The sequence below is a fragment of the Spea bombifrons genome, chromosome 3 (genome assembly GCF_027358695.1).
Source record: "Spea bombifrons isolate aSpeBom1 chromosome 3, aSpeBom1.2.pri, whole genome shotgun sequence".
Lineage (NCBI taxonomy): Eukaryota > Metazoa > Chordata > Amphibia > Anura > Pelobatidae > Spea > Spea bombifrons.
Window position 1 is genome coordinate 36770194 of NC_071089.1, and position 18839 is coordinate 36789032.

Below are 18839 nucleotides of genomic sequence, written 5' to 3' on the forward strand. Positions count from 1 at the left end.
TCAAGCGCTAAAGTATACAAGCAGGGCCGGCCCAAGAATTAATGCCCGATGCCGGGGGGGGCGGCATTTTAAACTTCGCCGACGCCATTGTTTACCCCCCCCCCCCCGTTTAAAGGTACTTACCTTTAAACAGTCCCTGCTCTGCCACGGTGCCGGCTTGTAATGCTGAGCGCCGGAAATTGACGTCACTTCCGACGCTCTGCATTACAAGCCGGCACCGAACAGGTAGACTCGCTGCAGAGGAGAGAGAGGGGGGGCGCCGAGCGGGTAAGCGAAAACCACTCGGTGCCCCTCTCTCTCTCTCTCCTCCGCTTTAAAAAAAAAAAAAAAAAAAGAGCGCTTGGGGCGGCAAAGTGCCGCCCCTTCTAAAGTGCCGCCCCTTCTAAAGTGCCGCCTGGGGCAATTGCCCCAGTCGGCTCCATTGTAGGGCCGGCCCTGTATACAAGTATATATAGCTCCAAAAAAATGTAAATACTACTCAAAAGAATAAGTGGATGCTGCGAGCACTAAAGGTATACCCCCTATACCCAAAAAATGAATAATCCAACTATGGGAATGCATATTGCTATTAGAAGTCTACCTTTTGAGTCCTGTTTGACTTTAGGTTGACATACTGTAGTTTTTAGATTGTGTGATTGATACATATATCCTAAAATTTTCTTACACAACAAAATTCCTGGAACAATTTGTTCCATATACGTTATTAACATTGCAGTAGTAACTAATAGTGGCTAGTATTGTGTGCAGCAGTGCCAACAATAAATGTTTTTGTGCGCTGTCTGGATGTAGTATCATGTAAGGTATCTTAATAAACACTGCCTTATTTCAAACTAATCATAACAACACAATCACAATAACAGTAGTATGAAGTACAGTAGCATGAAACATAATGATTTGTTGGGCTAAAATAATGTGACAACTTTGTGCATGTGTTTAAATACTAGTCTAAATCAAACTCCAAGGATTATATTTAAATGTTTCAAACTGTTGGCAACTACGGAATGGCAGTAGGAATAAAAATAAGGTAATAAAGTACATCAGACGGCACAGGCTCCCTGCTTGATAATTTTAATAGTCTATGCTGTGTGTGTGTAAATTATGAGAGATGCATATGTTTTTAATCATTAGTAGTTGGAAAGGCTATAAAGTTCTTGATCAGTAAAAAAAATGTGCATAAGATCCAGATAAATATACTGGAAGTCACTATAAAGGTTGGTATATAAATTAATAGGATTAGTATAGAAAGGAATATTAGCCTGAACATCCCAGTAGCTCCACAGCAGCTGCGAGTGACTGCAGCTTCATTTGTGGTAACCCTGTGTTAAAAGAGCACTCTAGTCTTTTTCATATGAAATATGTATTGGAGTCCATTTTCCATGGACTCCAATGCATTTTTACTACATGCAATTCGGTGCAGGTGTTTTAAAGTTCTGTATCATTGTCTCCTCCCCTTGGCTGCCTCTGCTGAAAGTAGGAAATGTACTTAAGTATACTTCCTGCATATGTGCTGTAGAGCTCACATATTTGTCTTCCAAATGTATTTGCTTATATGAATTGCATGCTTTTGGGGATAGATTACGAATTTGTTGCACATAGAACAGGCTAGTCAACATAATTTACCACACTGTCCCATAATAGGGCTAAAACAGAAGGGGCAAAAAAGTGAATAGTCTCTCTCTATTTAAAAGACGTTGGAAATATGGGGGTAGTTATGGGGGTAGCAAGTAAGGTCGGGCCATCACCAAATGCATTTCATACTATTAGTTTACCATTACTTTGGTAATTACAAAAAGTAAATAAAATCTGCATCTAGGTATCCAGAGCAAATCAGTTTTGGCGGGTTTAATAGGTTAAAAGTTGGCGAATGGCATATAAACGAACTTACAAATTCAAGACAAGTAAATATTTTAAAGCTGTTTCTATGGCAATACACTGCTTTCAAATGTTTTTACAATAACTACTGACAATCAAACATCTTGTATTGTGAAATGTTGGTAAATGCAGAAATTAATGTGTATTGGGATTTCATGTGACATCCGTGGAATGCATATGAATATTCATAAGTCTTCTAGAGCTCATTGTTTCTATGACTGAATGGACATTTAAACCTCTTTGTTTCCTGTGGCGAGGACAGTTGCCATGGTGATAACACTGACGAGAATAAAGCTACAAAACACAACAAAAGTAAAGAAAAGGACATCTTCTGGCAGATGGATTTGTGGTTTACATCTGTAAGAAAAACATATAGCATAAAATATCAATGCTAATTTGAAGCCATTTAAAAAGTTTAGAGATGTCTGAGACTAGGGCAAAGAGAATAAACAAATCTTAATAATTTGCATTGTTAGAAAACCAAGTTTAAGTTAAGCACTTAGGGGTTTTTTTGCTGAATTGTTATGAGTTGAGAAAACATCACTATAAGTGCTCTAGGTTGACCACAATGGACAGTTCCTCTGATTTATGGACTTGTCCCTGATTGCCAAGGATCCTTCTATTTTGCTGTCAGTAGATGTAATTGCTCCACAAAGAGTACCTTAATTTCAACAACATGTATTGCAGTTGGAATCTTTAAGCATTCTGTTTAACACTTTCAGTGCAGAGCTTTATGATAGCTTCGTGCAGGACCCTCACATGGCAGCACTGATGTTTTGGAAGGACTTCATTGACATGCCCTTCCTGAAGCCATATCGACTGGGGCCCCACTCTGTTTGGAGCCACATTCCATTTAACCGGAAAGAATCATAATCATAAAATGTAGTCACTGTACCTTAGATTGATTCTCAAGTAAAAACAATTCCTGTTTATGGTCTCCCTATCCTGTTTATGGTTGGAAAGTCTTTGAAAACCCAAATAACTGAGTTTATCTCAGTCTAACCATGCATGGGCAACATTTATAGCCCAACCAAAGGTCTGAATTTTTCCAAATGTTCCATCAGTTTTGTCCCACATTTAACACAATGTAATCAAAAGTAAACTTAGATGCTTTAGTTGGATTTAGTTAAAATTATTATAGAAAAAGGCTCCAGGCACTCAATGGTTCCATCAGGCAGATTTATTGAAGGAGAAGGACAACAACGTTTCGACCTCACGGTGAGGTCTTTATCAAGTTGATAAAGACCTCATCGTGAGGTCGAAACGTTGTTGTCCTTCTCCTTCAATAAATCTGCCTGATGGAACCCTTGAGTGCCTGGAGCCTTTTTCTAGTTTGATTTACTGGGGAGCTGGCCCTTCCTGGCACAGCTAAGCACCTGAGTTCCTGTGGGGAGTGTGTGCAGATTCCTGATTCTGGTGACTTAGTTAAAATTATTGTCTCTTTAAAAGTAATTCATTTAAAAACAGATATTTGGATGCAATTGCATTCTTTTTAAAATATTGTTCCTGGTTTTAATTTTGAAAATACTGGTAAATTAATAATATTCACAAATATATTTTGTCAGACATTTAATTTAATATAACAACATTGTCTTGAAAAAGTATTAAACAACACATAAAAAAAGTTTATGCAACGTGTGTAACTTGTCAAGGAATTTTCAGTCTCTGTTTGTGTCATTTAGTTTCATGGTATTTTTCTCTGACAAAGTTCTGTTGACGTAATTTAACATGACTTGGAGACCAAGAGAAACTCTTAATGCAAAACATCTGATGCCCCACTCAAACCATTTCCTTCTTCACCACTAGTGTTCTTTTGCATGTGGATTCAAAATATTCAAATCAGGGACAGAAATCCTTTTTTGGAGCTGAGTACACATCAAAAATACCTTTATTTCCCTTTCTTGTAGGTGATGTTAACAGCATTAGTGAGAAAACTGAAATTCTTCACCTCAACCCCATTAGCACAGAGTATGTAGGGCAGAAGACAGACCGACAAGTGGACTTCTGTGACCGATCCTGTGAGGAATTAGGAACCATGTTTACGGAGTTGTCTGGCCTACGGATTGTTGTTAACAACCTGCTTGATAACCTACAAAAAGTGGTATGTTCAATATAACTACAGATTAATATGTTTTAATAGTTGCAAATACATGACTACATGACTAATATACATGATATCATTAGTACTTTTTAATATATTGCTGTAGAAGCCTACCTTAAATTGAGTATAAGCAAATTGTTTTAATTCAGTCTGAAGAGAACCAAGTGTTGTGGGAACTGATTGGGCCTAACAAGACCATGAAGAACCAGTCCATGTGTTGGCAAGATGGACGCCTCTTTTCAGATAACGAAGACTGGATTGTGGACAGCTGCACAAAATGTACCTGTCAGGTAAGACTTTCCCAGTCTTCATATGTAATTACATAAATGAAATATTTATATACTATACTTTCCAATTATCAGTAAGCAGTGTCATTCGATTGCATATGCAGGGTAAATAAGATTGCACTTTGTATAAAAAATGTACACACTTTTTGACCATCTTTCATCATTATCAAAAAGTATACAGGTTGGTGGCAGCCATATCTTGTAACAGTAAGATGTCAGTTTAACCTTTACTGTATAGTGATAATAAGATCCAGACGGTAAGTTAAATTGTTTAAACCCACTTATGTTTATAAACTACAACAGTTGCTAAAATGCTCTGGAAAATATTATATGTGATTTAAATCTGTCTTTGTTAAAAATCAATAAAATTTTGGAAATGGAATCTGGGTTGAAACATAACAATTAGAAGTAAAACGGAAACAGATTGTTTTAGATGTTTTTTTTAGACAACGCAATTGCAGGCTTTAGTATATTGCCTAATCATTAGGACGTTTTAGGACATTTTTGTTGGAAAAAAAAATATTAAAGAAAAAGAAAAGAGAGCATAAGCTTAAAAAAAAAAACGACTTATCTTATGTTTGTTCTAAGGCTGCTAGAATAAGAGGAAATGGCAAATGTTTGAAAAAAATATACAATGAGGATAGTAAAACGTGATCCTGGTGGAAATTTTAAATATCCAGTGGGCGGCAGTCCCCTTACTGCAAAACGGAGGGGCGGCAGGACAGATAACTCCCTGGTGTCCCCCTTCTCAACCAGCTTATTTAAACTATGACGGCTGTGTTGGCTCAGTACATACTCCATAGATTGTATTAGAAAGCACTACATCATATCCTGGCACTTATTTACTAGTGAAAGTAAATACACTGCTGGTTTTATCACCATAGCAACCAACAGTTTGGGCTATTCAGTTGGTTGCCATGGTGTTAATACCACTTTCCAAACTTTGCACCAGAATCATTTTTCATACATAACCTCAAGTTGCCTCATTTAATGCATGTTGAATTTTGTGTAAGATTTTTTTGTGCAATGCCTAGTAGGCGAAATGATATATTGCCATTGCAGCTGAACTTATATCCTGACTACAGGCCGTGATAATTACTATGCTCCTTATACCACAAAGACTATTTTTACATTGCATTGCATATTTGTCTGAAAAGTGTTGTGTGTATCGTTGCAGGCCTCTGTCACTCCTTCATTATTTAAAGTGTGGTTACAATTATTTTTATATCCCATGCAGAATTCCAAAACCGTGTGTCATCAGATCACATGCCCAGCTGTGCATTGCGATAGCCCTTCTTTCATTGAGGGAGAGTGTTGTCCAGTCTGCTTTCGTAAGTTTCATTCCCTGCTGTGAACTTTCAAGATTAGCAATTTGAAATATAACACAATTCATTACATAGTCTAGCAAGGGAGGTATTTTTACTGCGTGTGGTCAACATGTGGCTTTCCAGCTGTTACCAGATTACTATTCAGACCACTTCTAATTTAAAGGATCTACTTTGAATGAATTACATGTAATGACATATGAATGTAAAGAGTTTCCAAAATATTTAACAAAACAGTTATTATGCTTTTGTGTATATATTTTTTAAAAAGAACATCAATAATGTATGTAATCTTGGTCTGTGGAGAAATACTAATTTCCATATAGTGCTTCTTGAAGACATACATTTACAGAATTGAGCCTAAAATTTCATTCTGAATCCAAGTGGAGCTTGAAAATTATATTGGCTCCTATAGTAGTTACACCACCTTTACAACTTTGCACCATAATAGCTCTGTATATGAAGCATACTGATTGGAAATAGTTTAGCATAATGTGATTGTAGCTTGTATTCTGAGATGTCTAGAATTAAGGAAATGTTGGAAAGGTAGTAAGGAGCAATTGCTGTTAGCAGAATCATTATAGGACTTGTGTAAGTATTTATGTGTATAACCTGCTTATAATGTACTTATATTTTATTTATCATTTTTTGTAGCCATGGATAGTGAAGCTGGTTGGTCTCCATGGTCTGAGTGGACAGAATGCTCAGTCACTTGTGGCTCTGGAACTCAGCAGCGTGGAAGATCATGTGATGCCACCAGTAGCACATGCGCAGGTTCATCAATCCAAACCAGGACATGTAACCTTGGCAAATGTGACCTCAGAAGTAAGTTGACTTCAATGGCTGACCTTTAATGCTTGCACATGGCCCATCCTAGCTATTCTTTACTGAAGACATGAGAAAAAGCCAACAAAGGCTTGGGGAATACGTCACTGATTCCTCAGATGTCCTTGTGTCTGTGGTCTAAGCAATACTGATACACTATGTTGAACACATGAGTGCCAACCATTTAGACCATGCATTATGGCACTCTAACCCATCTCTTCCACAATTGAGGAGAAACCTTTTTTGCCCGCACTGGCACTGCTGACCAGCTGCTAAGATGATCAGCAGCGCTTTCCCCCAACATCCTGGAAATGCCTTGCATGGTTTTAATGTATATACATGACTTTCATTATGTACAAAGTGTATAAGCAAAATAAACAGGTATTAGTACATGGAGCCTGTAGCTTAGCAATGGTATTCCTTTGATAATTATTGACCATGGCACTGAAAGGTTTAATGGAGGTTCAATCAATTTGTTTCTTGACAGTGGGAAAAGGGAATTTCTAGCATTCACAGATTACAAAAACTAAGAACTTTCCACTCTTATCTCATTATGGTAGTAACGAAGCTTCAGTTTTTCATTGGCATTCATACCGTATGTGTCTTCAATTTTCAAAGTGCTGGAACCTTTATGTAAATTCCAAATTTGCACTGAAATACTTTGCTTCATCTTATATTTAAGTGTGTCTCATATTCCAAAAAATAAAAGAGAATTAAATAGAAAGTTCAGTGGGTCTCTGGTAAAATGTGGATCATGTAATTTAGTAGCAACAAGAGATGTCTTTCACGAGACGCTATATGTTGACTGTGAAAACTGACAAGTGTCTTCACACATTCTTGAGAAATGCTTGGGATATCATCTTTCAAAATGACTCTCTGGCAATTATGTCTTCTTTGCTTAAAGAAGATATATGATTAGGGAAACTAAATCCAAGCATTCATTTTGTAGCATGGTAATGAAAATTCCATTTAAAGCATTCTTGCAGGAAGTCCTTAGTCAAGTTGCTGATTTTTCAAGACATCAGGATGTATTCGGACTGTTTCAGGTGTTTACCGGAGCCCCAAGGAACAGTTTGATAGATTAGTATTTTGTTATAAAGTAAAGAATTGCCTCAACTATCCCATGAATTGTTATCATTGTTACATTTTGACAATTGTTAGGTGGAATTTGTGTCAAATTTACAAGAGTCTGCTCAGGAAATAATGGCATTACAAATCAAAAACACAGTTTTATTTTCAATTTACTCCATTGATATTAATTATGACATAACCCCTTTTTTCTTTTTTTTTTTTAAAGTACGTCAGGACGGAGGATGGAGTCATTGGTCTCCCTGGTCTGCTTGTTCTGTAACATGCGGTATTGGTAACATTACTCGCATTCGCTTGTGCAACTCTCCTAAACCACAACTAGGAGGAAAGAACTGCACAGGAGCTGGACGTGAAACCAAACAATGTGAAGGAGTGCCATGTCCAAGTAAGATTCACTACACTCTATACCTATATTTATATAGTAAGTAAACCAGGAGAGGCAACCAAAGTATTTGATACATTTCTTTCCAGTTATTGGCTTCCTCTAGCAGCCATAATTGAATCTTGAGATTATGTAAGTAGTTTCTTCTGGGGAGGGCATAAAGTATTAAAGTACTTTTATGTACCTTGATCCTTGGTGAGACTGTTTAAGAATGTCCCATTAGCAAAGGAGAAGAAATAAATTAACAAAGAGGGGGGAACATTTTATTGAGGAGGGAGAATAATTCCATGAAAAGTAAGTTAAGGTGTCAATAGGTGAGATTCTAGTTTAGATTGATGCACACCATCATGTTGTTTAGTCTACTGAACTATAACATATAAGATTAGGCGAAGCGGCAAATGTACTTCAACGTAACTGGTTGAATGTCCTGTTATCTGATACATTAAAATCTGTTACTATGTGCGTAGGGATAAGACCCATATGGAAATGGTTCATTGACTTTATAACATTCTGTGCTTAGACAAAATGTAACAATACAATTCCTTCTCTTACAGTTAATGGTCAATGGGGTCCTTGGTCTCCGTGGTCCAGTTGTAGTGTCACCTGTGGAGGAGGATTACGAGATAGGTCTCGACTTTGTAATAACCCAAAACCACAGCATGGTGGGAAGAAGTGTACAGGAGATACCAAAGAGAAGGATATATGCAATAAGCAAGACTGCCCTATTGGTAAGTAAATCAGTATTACGTAGGTTTATCTGAGCTCTCCTTTTATAAAATTATGTGTTATTTTTTTTTCAGTGTATTAATAATTTAGCAATTGCCATTGCTAGAAAAATCGTGTGAGCCTATTTCATAATGCTTTACCTTGTTTCTGTCTCTGTTGGTTTAATTATTCAATTTTTGTGTATAACTCCCACTTAAAAGAGTATATAAAAGGCAGCCATATTAAAATAATTTTGGTTTTGTCTGTGATAGAATTCATATTAAGGAAACATTTCAGTGGAGCTGAATGTCATTCTCTAATAAAGAAAACATCCCAAACTGGACTAAATATTTCCACCTAAAATGTATTTATTGCTATGGAATTTTTTTTAGGTAATTTAGAAAATATAAGTGTCTTTGACTAAATCACCAGTGATTTAAGTGTGAATTAAGTTCACAGGTTCCACTCAAGTGAAACTCACCACACCTCATTACTTCATTTTCTTGGAGCTGCTAATGCATTTTGTACTGACTTCAGAAGGATCTCGTTCAACAAATAATTCAGACGCACACGCATTGTTACTTTTTGTAATATGAGCTAATATTATACAGTTTCATCAAAGAATGCCTTTCTCATATTACACTGCTTAGCTTAGCAGTATTCTGATGATCATATAAATCGCATAGAAAGCAGATTCTGTTACCCATGACTCACTCATCCATTATTGTTAGACATTGTTACAAAACACCTCTGGGGAAATAGGGTCTAAATAAAGAGTTTTACTTTCATGGCTAAATACAATACTGGTATGGAGTAAACAGCTAGATTAAATTACATTTGATAAACATACCATGAGGTTTATCTCAGAATCCTTGTATAAATCATAATAGAGAATGTTGTTTTAATGTTGTTTATCTTAGGTAATTTACTGTATCCTTAGTTTTATATCTTGGCTGATTAGTACTAGAGTTTTATAGATATTTAAACAAAATATTAGGACAATCCGCCAGCAGCTACGATAAAACCACTTTTCAACAGAATATTTTTATACATAACCCCCCAAGGTATCAATAAAAGTCAGTTTGCTCTGCTTTTCACACAATTCTTTTTTTTTCATTTTCAAACATGCTTCACCCATTTATACATGTGGCCCACTCATGTTGTTCCATACTCCTCACCTACATAGCATTTTTAAAGAACATTTGTGTATATTATTGTTTGGGTTTTTTACAATGTATTTTCAATTTGGTTAAACATTAAAAACCCCTACTTCAGGAAACATTATGATCCCTTAATAAGGCACTGGATTCCACCACTAGTAGAAAGCGTTATAGGAACACAAGAGTAATTCCCATTGCCTATGAGTTAGTCGGCCATCTGTTTAAGTGAAATACTTCCTAGGTTGAAGCGTCATTGTTTTATGAACACAATCTTTTCATTTTGATTATTAGATGGATGTCTGTCCAATCCTTGTTTCCATGGAGCAGAGTGTAATAGCTACCCTGATGGGTCTTGGTCATGTGGTGCATGTCCTGCAGGCTACATTGGTAATGGAACATTTTGTGAGGATCTGGATGAGGTATAACCTTCTGTTTAGCAATATTTGTTGTCTGTTAAATGTGTTTTTATCCCAAATACTCAAGAGTTATTCCTTTCTTACCAGTGTGCATTGGTAACCGATGCCTGCTTCAAAATCGGTGGAGTTCATCGCTGCGTAAATACAGATCCTGGCTTCCACTGTCTTCCATGTCCACCACGGTACAAGGGTAACCAGCCTTTTGGTGTCGGGCTAGAAGTAGCCAAGCAGAAAAAGCAAGTATGTGTAGCTTACAGTACTAATTGAAGAATCTGAAAGCCACATTTCTGTCTAGTACAATTTAAAGCAGGGGTCTCCAAACATTTCAGTACAAGGGCCACATACTAGTATATTTTATACGCTTTTGCAGGCCAAAGAAAAAAAAATAGTTTTATAAATGAATGAATAACTTTTTGGGGGATATTTTTGGGGTAATTAGCATTGCAGGTGTAAAGTGAGAAACACAGTGTAGCAAAAAAGCCTATAACATTTTTTAAAAATAAATATCCTAACAAGATCTTCAATTTTAATTAAAAAGTGCATATGTATGTGTAAGTTTATAGTGTTGGAGTGGCTTTGTGTGTATGTATGCGCAAGGTGTTAGAATATTTGTGTGTGTATATGTAAGTGTAGAGCTGCCCAGGATCATCATTACACCAACCCACATGATAATTCATGTAAGTCATGTCCCCATATTCATACCTCCCACCATCATCAACATATTCCTCCCCACCATCATTTCCATTTCCTATCAACCCATATTGCACCAAAATCGTCCTCCTCCATCTCTGTACCCTTTATTATTTCCCCTGCAAACCCTTCCCCAGCATGCCCTCATTCGTATTGTTTTTCCCTGTCCCTGGCCAAGTGTGTAAGTCTGCCTGCTTTGCGGTCTTGCTCTGCGAGCCTGCCCATGAGCGCCGGGCTGCATATGATATGATAGGTGCCAACTTGCACATATACAGTGGATGGGAGATATCAAATATTCATATAGGGGCGGACTCAAGACGGGCCCAAGGGTGAGGCGCACTACCAAGAAATTTCCTGGTATCCCTGTAGGACAGTCTGTCCCTGCTGCCTGAGCAACTTGTTGCGGGCCAGATAAAAACTCGTGGCAGGCCGGATGTGGCTTGTGGGCTGTAGTTTGGAAACCCCTCCTTTAAACAATGATAGCCACAAGATCACAAACTAACTATAAAAAGAAACCATTTTGACAAGCACGGTTAGGGACCACACAAGGGTATGCATGTGTTCTTTGTTTTAAAATAAGGTCATAAGGCCTTCAAGGTAGCTGTCATTGTGTCATTGATTGCTCTAGCAGCCTGAGATGAAATGTTTTCTGCATTTTAAATGAGCAACATCTGTCATCAGACACTGTGAAGACTGACAGGGAGAATGGGGAAAATGGGGAAAAAAGTTTCTGGTGGAAGAGATTGGAACGTGGTCAGCTTGTTGTTTATTTAGTAGTTTCAGTAAATATGTTAAACTCAGATGATTCCTGTATGTATTGTGATGTTTTTGAACATTCCAGGTATACAATTCAGCTTTGACACATACTTTTATTTTATCATTGAAGATAAAAGGGGCATATTTAATTATATGAATTATCTACTTTCAGGAATGTGAACCTGTAAACCCATGCAAAGACAAAACTCACAACTGCCACAAATATGCAGAGTGTATCTACATTGGCCACTTCAGTGACCCATCTTACAAGTGCGAATGTCGAACAGGTTATGCCGGGGACGGTATTATCTGTGGAGAAGACTCAGATTTAGATGGATGGCCAAATAGCGATTTAGTCTGTGCTACTAATGCTACATATCACTGCAGTAAGGTAAATAGATAAAATATAAAAAAAGATAAAAAATAGATAAGCCTAAAGTGCAACAAATAGTACCAGTAGGTACTCACATCTTTTTATGTCTCTGTCAGGACCTGTTTTTGTTTCATTAAAAAAAATATATATTTTTGTACCTGATGGTGGTGTTTCTAGTTTTGAAGTCCCTAAGCTCTTTAAAAGGGCTGCTTAATTATCTTATATGGTAGTTCCTTCCTGGTAACAGTGACATACATGATGATCTTGTAGTATGTTATAAAGGGGGGTCTGTTTTATTATCGTGCTTGAATTCTCTTATATGTGAAAGTTAAACTGTTAAATAATAACATGGCTTGAAGTTGCAGAAACTACAAAACATAGATATATATATATATATATATATATATATATATATATATATATATATATATATAAAGTCCAAAATTAACAATTGCACTCCAATTACCACTTTTTTCTGCCCGGTGCCAAGTAGCTGAAACAGCAATTCATATAATATCCAAAAATAGTTACCGGCACTCCAGGGACTTCTTTAAATAATCACTCGAGAAACTCCAGTTTTCCAATCAATGTTTCAGTCTGTTTATTAGACTTTCATCAGGACCTGATCAGTAAACTATTTGTTGGACTGGGTCCTTTGCTTACTTTCTTCTATTTTTCCACAGGATAATTGTCCCCTTCTGCCAAACTCAGGACAAGAAGACTTTGACAAGGATGGCATGGGTGATGCTTGTGATAAAGATGATGACAACGATGGAGTGGATGATGAAAAGGTAAGTTGACAATAGACATTTTACTTTGAACACACAGTAATACCTCCAATCACAGTAGGTTAAACGTATATGGAGGATCTCACTTATAGTAGTTTAACTATGTATGTAAATGTAATGGGCGTTTTGGTAATTTTAGTGTTTTCAGTGCTTTTATAATATTTTAGGCAGGAAGCCACTGTTTGTCCTTATAGTCTGCATATTTTGTGGCCAGTAACCATGGTTTAAAAACTAGCTGTATTAGGAAATCCCACTTTTATTACCTGCATTCTTTGAAATGAATAGCATGGCCTTTATGTATTTATGATCTTCTCTTGGTGTGTTATTGTGTATAAAACATGTGTATATAAAAACAGTACTGACCCTTTGACTTAGTCTACAAACCATTTAAGTGAGAGAGAAGACACATTTTAATCTCTTTGCTTCTTCTTGAACTGCAACCTGACACAACTTAATAGAAGACATGACATTTCAAACATGACAAGACTAGACGTTTAGTGAATATCCAATTTCCTGTTCAAAGAAAGTCAGCCCTGTCTCTGTTGATCTTTCTCATTCCCTTTTGATGAAGATTCATCATACTCTATATCCTGTTCATCAGGGCTAGACTGGCAGTTAAAATGGGTCCCGGCACGTTAAGGCCGGTGGTTAATAAATGTGAGGCTGCCTGCTGCCAACATGTCTGCCTCATGAAGTGTGTCCACACAGTGGTTAACCAGGGGTCCAGTGGGACATCTCTGCCTGTTGTCGCGACCTTCCTCGTAGTGAAAGTCAACTATGATTCTCAGAGTAATGGTGTTCCTCTGGGGAAAAAGAGTCTCCCAAAGAACATTGCCACCAGTCACCACACAACAGTCAGGATGCAAGAAATCACTTTGGACTGGGCATAGTTTTTGTATCCACTTTACCAGGGGAGAGTAAATTTGCAAACACAATAAACAGGAAAGGAGATACATAAATAACTTATGTTATTATGTAGACAACAACGGGATTATGTAGACAACAACGGCTCCAGACTAATCGCTTCACACATTTGACAATGGCGAATACAGATATAAAGGATTAGGGAACTAACACTTCAACATAGACTACACAGTAAGGCATTCTTAATATACATACAAATGGAAACAAGAGGGTGAAAATACAAAATATCACAATTTAACCCCTGTAAGTCAACATAAAATTTCAGTCCCAAGAATTTCCTTAAAGTAGGGCTCCAGCATCCGTTACACTCATTGAAACACACCTGACTCATATAGCAATTTATATAAGAAATAGGCTCACAAAATATTCTTGTTGTTTAAAAGGAAAACAGCACTTGTTTTCGATCCACGTTATGTGTTCTAGGGTTATAAAACATTTTCCTTCAAATTAAAAAGCATAAGAATTATATTATGTTACACTCAGATTACTTTATTATATATTTTGTAAAACTCACAATATAAATTCCCTAGAAACATATTGTACACAAATACAAGGGATGTTACAGATGAGAATGTTATAAGCCATGATGTGAAAATTTAAATGAGAACTTAGTGAACCCATCTGGTAAAAATCAAGCCGTATATGAAAGATCCCTGTAAAGGCTGTATTTCTGCCCAGTGATTGCTTCATTCTATAGGGATATAAGTATCAACATAGTGCCAGAATAAACATATTTAGTTGCTGTCAGTTTTTAGCCTGATTTAGCTTGAGATTTTAGCTGGGGCAGAGTGAAATAAAAATATATTATTCTTCTTTAAATTGTCCAGCTCAATTTTGGGGAAGTTATATTACAAACAGGACCCTTGGACAATAAAGTTACTTTCACTATATTATTGTGTATTTACAGTGTACCAAAATGTGGGAAATGTTATTTCCGAATTTCTGAAATATAAGACCAAAATCTTACCACTCTCTAGTTTGTTGTATAAACACCAAGGTGTTCTTTGGCAAACTGTTCCTGTTACCCACATGGTCATTGAGCCTTATGACAAAGATGCTTATTTAACATAAGCATGGAATTCTTGTGCAATAAATATACAACAATGTAGACAAATTCTTTATACCACCTATTTGTCAGTAATTATGTCTAAGAGTAGCATGTAAATCCAATTGAGATATTTTGAGTTAATGCCTGAATATGTATATCCAACTAACTTTCAATGTCTGACTGTTGGTCTTAAGAAAACATTTGTCAAATCAAAGTAGTGCAATGTAAAGATAATTCTTCTACAATGTAATCCTCCTGCACATGGGAAATTTGAAGCAATTACTTTTAATTCAGCTCTATGCATTCTTTTTCTTCTGGCAAGGTCATATTTATATGACTTAACCATTTTAGTACCAGCAATGGTACGCTTACCCATATGTGCTGAAAAGGCTATATAACAGGGAGAAGGCTTCTTCATTGGCCCTTGAAAAGATGTGAACAAATGTTCTAAAGCTATCCTTAATCTAGGGGAAAAACCAAGGACTGATTAAGGTCTTTACATCAGGAAAAATGGGCTTAATTGTTCCTATCTGCCGTTAACTTCTATGTTTCTATTGCTGGGTTTTTCGGTATCAGATGTCCTCAGTGCAGGCAGTTTAGTTAATTGCACCAGTGGCAGTAAAGGAGAAACAAGGAGATTTCTGCAGATATCCTGAAAACCAGCACTGATAGGGGGCCTTGAGGACCAAACTTCTAGACCACTACACTAAGTCAGAGCTGAGCTACTTTCCACAGCTTGACGCTGCAGCTGAACTTGTGAACTTGCAGCGAACCTGGTCACGATTAGTTTCTCTAGTACAGTTGAACGAGCAGCCTTAAATGAACATTCCACTAAACCCAACACAATCATGACAAATTCCAATGTAGAAGCAATCAGAACTTGACCTGTACCCCTTCAGTACTTTGTTTAAAATGTAAACAAAACTGTCTCTTCACTATAATATAGGAACTAATAATCACTAAAGAGTTAATAGTATACAAAAAGGCACAGCATGTAGATTATCGTAACTTCCCAGCAAGCAGAAGGTTGTTTGGGGTTTTTCGAAAAATGCTTACTGGTTTTACATATTTTGGATATTTACTGTAAGATAAATACACCCCCGACAACAAGCTCAAACATAAACCTCATCTCCTCCTTACTTATCAAGTCACGCTCACTTCAAACCCCTCTAGGCAGATCTAATAAATCATAAGACTGATCAATATCATTTAGAATCATTGTGTCTGAAACGACAGAAATTGGTTAAATCCTTTACATCTTATCATCATGGTAGGTAAACGTCTCGAGAAAATTCAGCCAGTCTCTAAGTTTTGTGGACATAAAAACAATTTAAAATGTCTTTGCAGATCATTTCATATTTTTTTTTTCTCACATGTTCTTTCACCATAGTATAAATGCATGCTATAGGGATCGGAGAAATCTACAAAAAACTGCACTTCCTGCCTCCTGCAGGATTTTGTCGAACTCACAACAGTCAGTTTGGTGGAATTTCTCTTATTAACATTTTATGGGAATTTTCCATAAAAAACATACCATTTCCAGTACAGATACCAAAATTGGTCCAGAGAGAATATGGAAGTTCCCACCCTTCTCTAATTATCTATTTCCTTCAGAGTCTGGCTCTGTGATGGTCATTTTTACTAACAGACTAGACAACACTGAAAAAATTACTGATCGTATTTGGAAACCTCTAGATTTTGTGGCATTTACCAACATAAGGTTTGCCCAAAGGAACCTGGGAGCAAAACTTGAATCTTTCACAAATAACTTGACAGTCAGTTTCACTTGGTAGGATCTTTCAGAAGTTGTCTTGATTGCCGTCATTTTTAGTTGGCAAGCAAATGTCTTCGTTTTTCAAGAAGAGACTAGGCATGCACGTACAAGGAACTTCAGAGTTGATTATCTGACTCCCATTAAAGCTGCTTTACTTTAGTTTAGCTTCAGAAAAAATACTTGATACTTGGTGGATGGAGTATCATCTATTAAAATATTTTAGCATTACTAAGTTCAATTGCAACATTTTTTTGCGTTGTGAACTGTTCTATTATCGTACAGGTGGACATGTTTTCATTTTCTTCAGTTACTTTTTATTTATGTAATACAAGGTAATACCAGTTCGTTTTCAATGTCATCAAACTGCTCCAGAGAGATTTAGACTAAAAGCTTGCTCATAGTGTTTTCAAAATGTAATGTATTGGTTTCTCTCTGCCTGTCAAAAGAGTTTTGCGATAACATTTTATTTGTAAATCTAAAGATTTAGATTTATATGTCATTATTAGGGGGAGGTAAGGGACTGAAGTTCCAAGTTTACCATAAAAAGCTTGGAAGCACAGAGGCACATCAGGCAGTGTATATGATGGTTGGTGTGTAGAATATATGAGCAATAGGACTATATTATCTGAATAAATAAAACAGAATCTTTATAGTCATGATAACAATGAACATGATGTTTAGAAACATCTTAGTGAGGCGAATAGGAAAACCGACTGGCCAGATTGGGCATTTAATGGAATACATTACTTGACTTCTTTAGTGTGCTACGAATATATACCGAAATGTTGAAATACATATCCTAACAATGTTTTTGTCTCTAGGGGCTTGGTGTAAGGTATACAAATCATTGGGTGGTCTGTTGAACATATACCATCTTCTTTTCTAGGATAATTGTGCCCTGTTGTACAACCCCCGTCAGTTTGACTACGACAAGGATGAGGTTGGTGATCGCTGTGACAATTGTCCTTATGTGCACAACCCTGCTCAGATCGACACGGATAACAATGGAGAGGGTGATGCTTGCTCAGTGGATATTGATGGCGATGGTATGTTGTTGCAATATACAATGTAATAAGGGTGACACTTTTAATGACCCATATTTTATTTTTTTGTAATTGCGCAAAAAGGATAAGATTTTTTTTAAATGTATTCTTTGTTTTTGTTTTAAAGAATCTTGTAAGTAAATCACTAGTAGCTTTAAAATGATTGTGTAGTGGACTTTAATAGTATAATAATCTGAATATAGGTTTCCCTTAGTTATATGCCTTACACAGTTTTGGAATTTGGGACATTGCATTGGGAATAAAAAATATGATTTACGATAAATATTAAAGGTTTTCACGGGGCACACATATTTAGGACAATACAGTGTTGTGCATGTTATTTTATACAGAGTACATGAAAATAAATTGTTGTTTCCTCTAAAAGTAACTATAGACTATTATTGATTTGCTATATCTCACATATCTTTATCTTTAGATGTCTTAAATGAGCGGGATAATTGCCCATATGTGTACAATACCGATCAGACTGATACAGATAAGGATGGAGTTGGTGATCAGTGTGATAACTGCCCATTAATGCACAATCCAGATCAGGTATAGTATGCTCTGAAAAAAGTCTAATCAATGAAAGCACAAGTAATGTAACTCCTTAAACAGCAAGTGATTTTAAAAAAAAAGCCTGTCTTAAAATAACCATGGTGTGTCTTGCACACCGAGTTAATGGGCTAATTAGAAGTTTGACAGTCTCTAGGCTTACATGCAGCGCTCGATAATTTTGTTTTCTGTTTAACCAAGACATTAGCTGTGGAATGTAGAATTACACACAAGTGTACCTTCAAGCTGAATAGCGAAAGTCAATGGCAGTCATTCACAGCCTAAGGGCTTTGTTTGGACAAGGCAGTTCAATGTGAAATTCAGAGTCTCGCAGTTCACCGTAAGAATGCCTCGCATACAAACTCAGCCATGTGTAAATTACAAATACCCATTGTCCGTGAAAACACTCTGAAACTTTTTTATGCAGTTAGCGAAGATAATGTTGCTGACAATACTGAGCGTTTGGTAACAAGTTGAGTAACAATGTCCCCTTGTACTTAAAATTCTAAACTTAAAACCTGTCTTCGAGAGTCATATTTTGATTGATCACTTTCAAACTATATTCTGTAAAAACCTGAATGTTAAAGTGATGAGTGTATAAAATATTTTGAGATGTTTTGTGAATTTGAAGATTACTCAATCTCTCTTCGTGTTCATGAACATGTAACCACAGAGAAAATGCACCAAGTATAGCTAACAAGATAATTTTGCATGACACCTGTTGTG

General features: G+C 36.5%; 1 protein-coding gene across 1 annotated transcript in view; it reads left to right on the top strand.

Annotated features, from left to right (window-relative positions):
• THBS2 (thrombospondin 2) overlaps positions 1-18839 on the top strand; it is a 44999-nt gene that overhangs the window by 18184 nt on the left and 7976 nt on the right. Inside the window, exons 5-16 of the mRNA XM_053458761.1 lie at positions 3780-3973; positions 4123-4263; positions 5498-5591; positions 6240-6410; positions 7708-7884; positions 8436-8609; positions 10038-10165; positions 10250-10402; positions 11781-11999; positions 12665-12772; positions 17402-17561; positions 17995-18113. Of these exons, the coding sequence (XP_053314736.1) occupies positions 3780-3973; positions 4123-4263; positions 5498-5591; positions 6240-6410; positions 7708-7884; positions 8436-8609; positions 10038-10165; positions 10250-10402; positions 11781-11999; positions 12665-12772; positions 17402-17561; positions 17995-18113 (1838 nt within the window). The remainder of the gene's footprint in view (positions 1-3779; positions 3974-4122; positions 4264-5497; positions 5592-6239; positions 6411-7707; positions 7885-8435; positions 8610-10037; positions 10166-10249; positions 10403-11780; positions 12000-12664; positions 12773-17401; positions 17562-17994; positions 18114-18839) is intronic.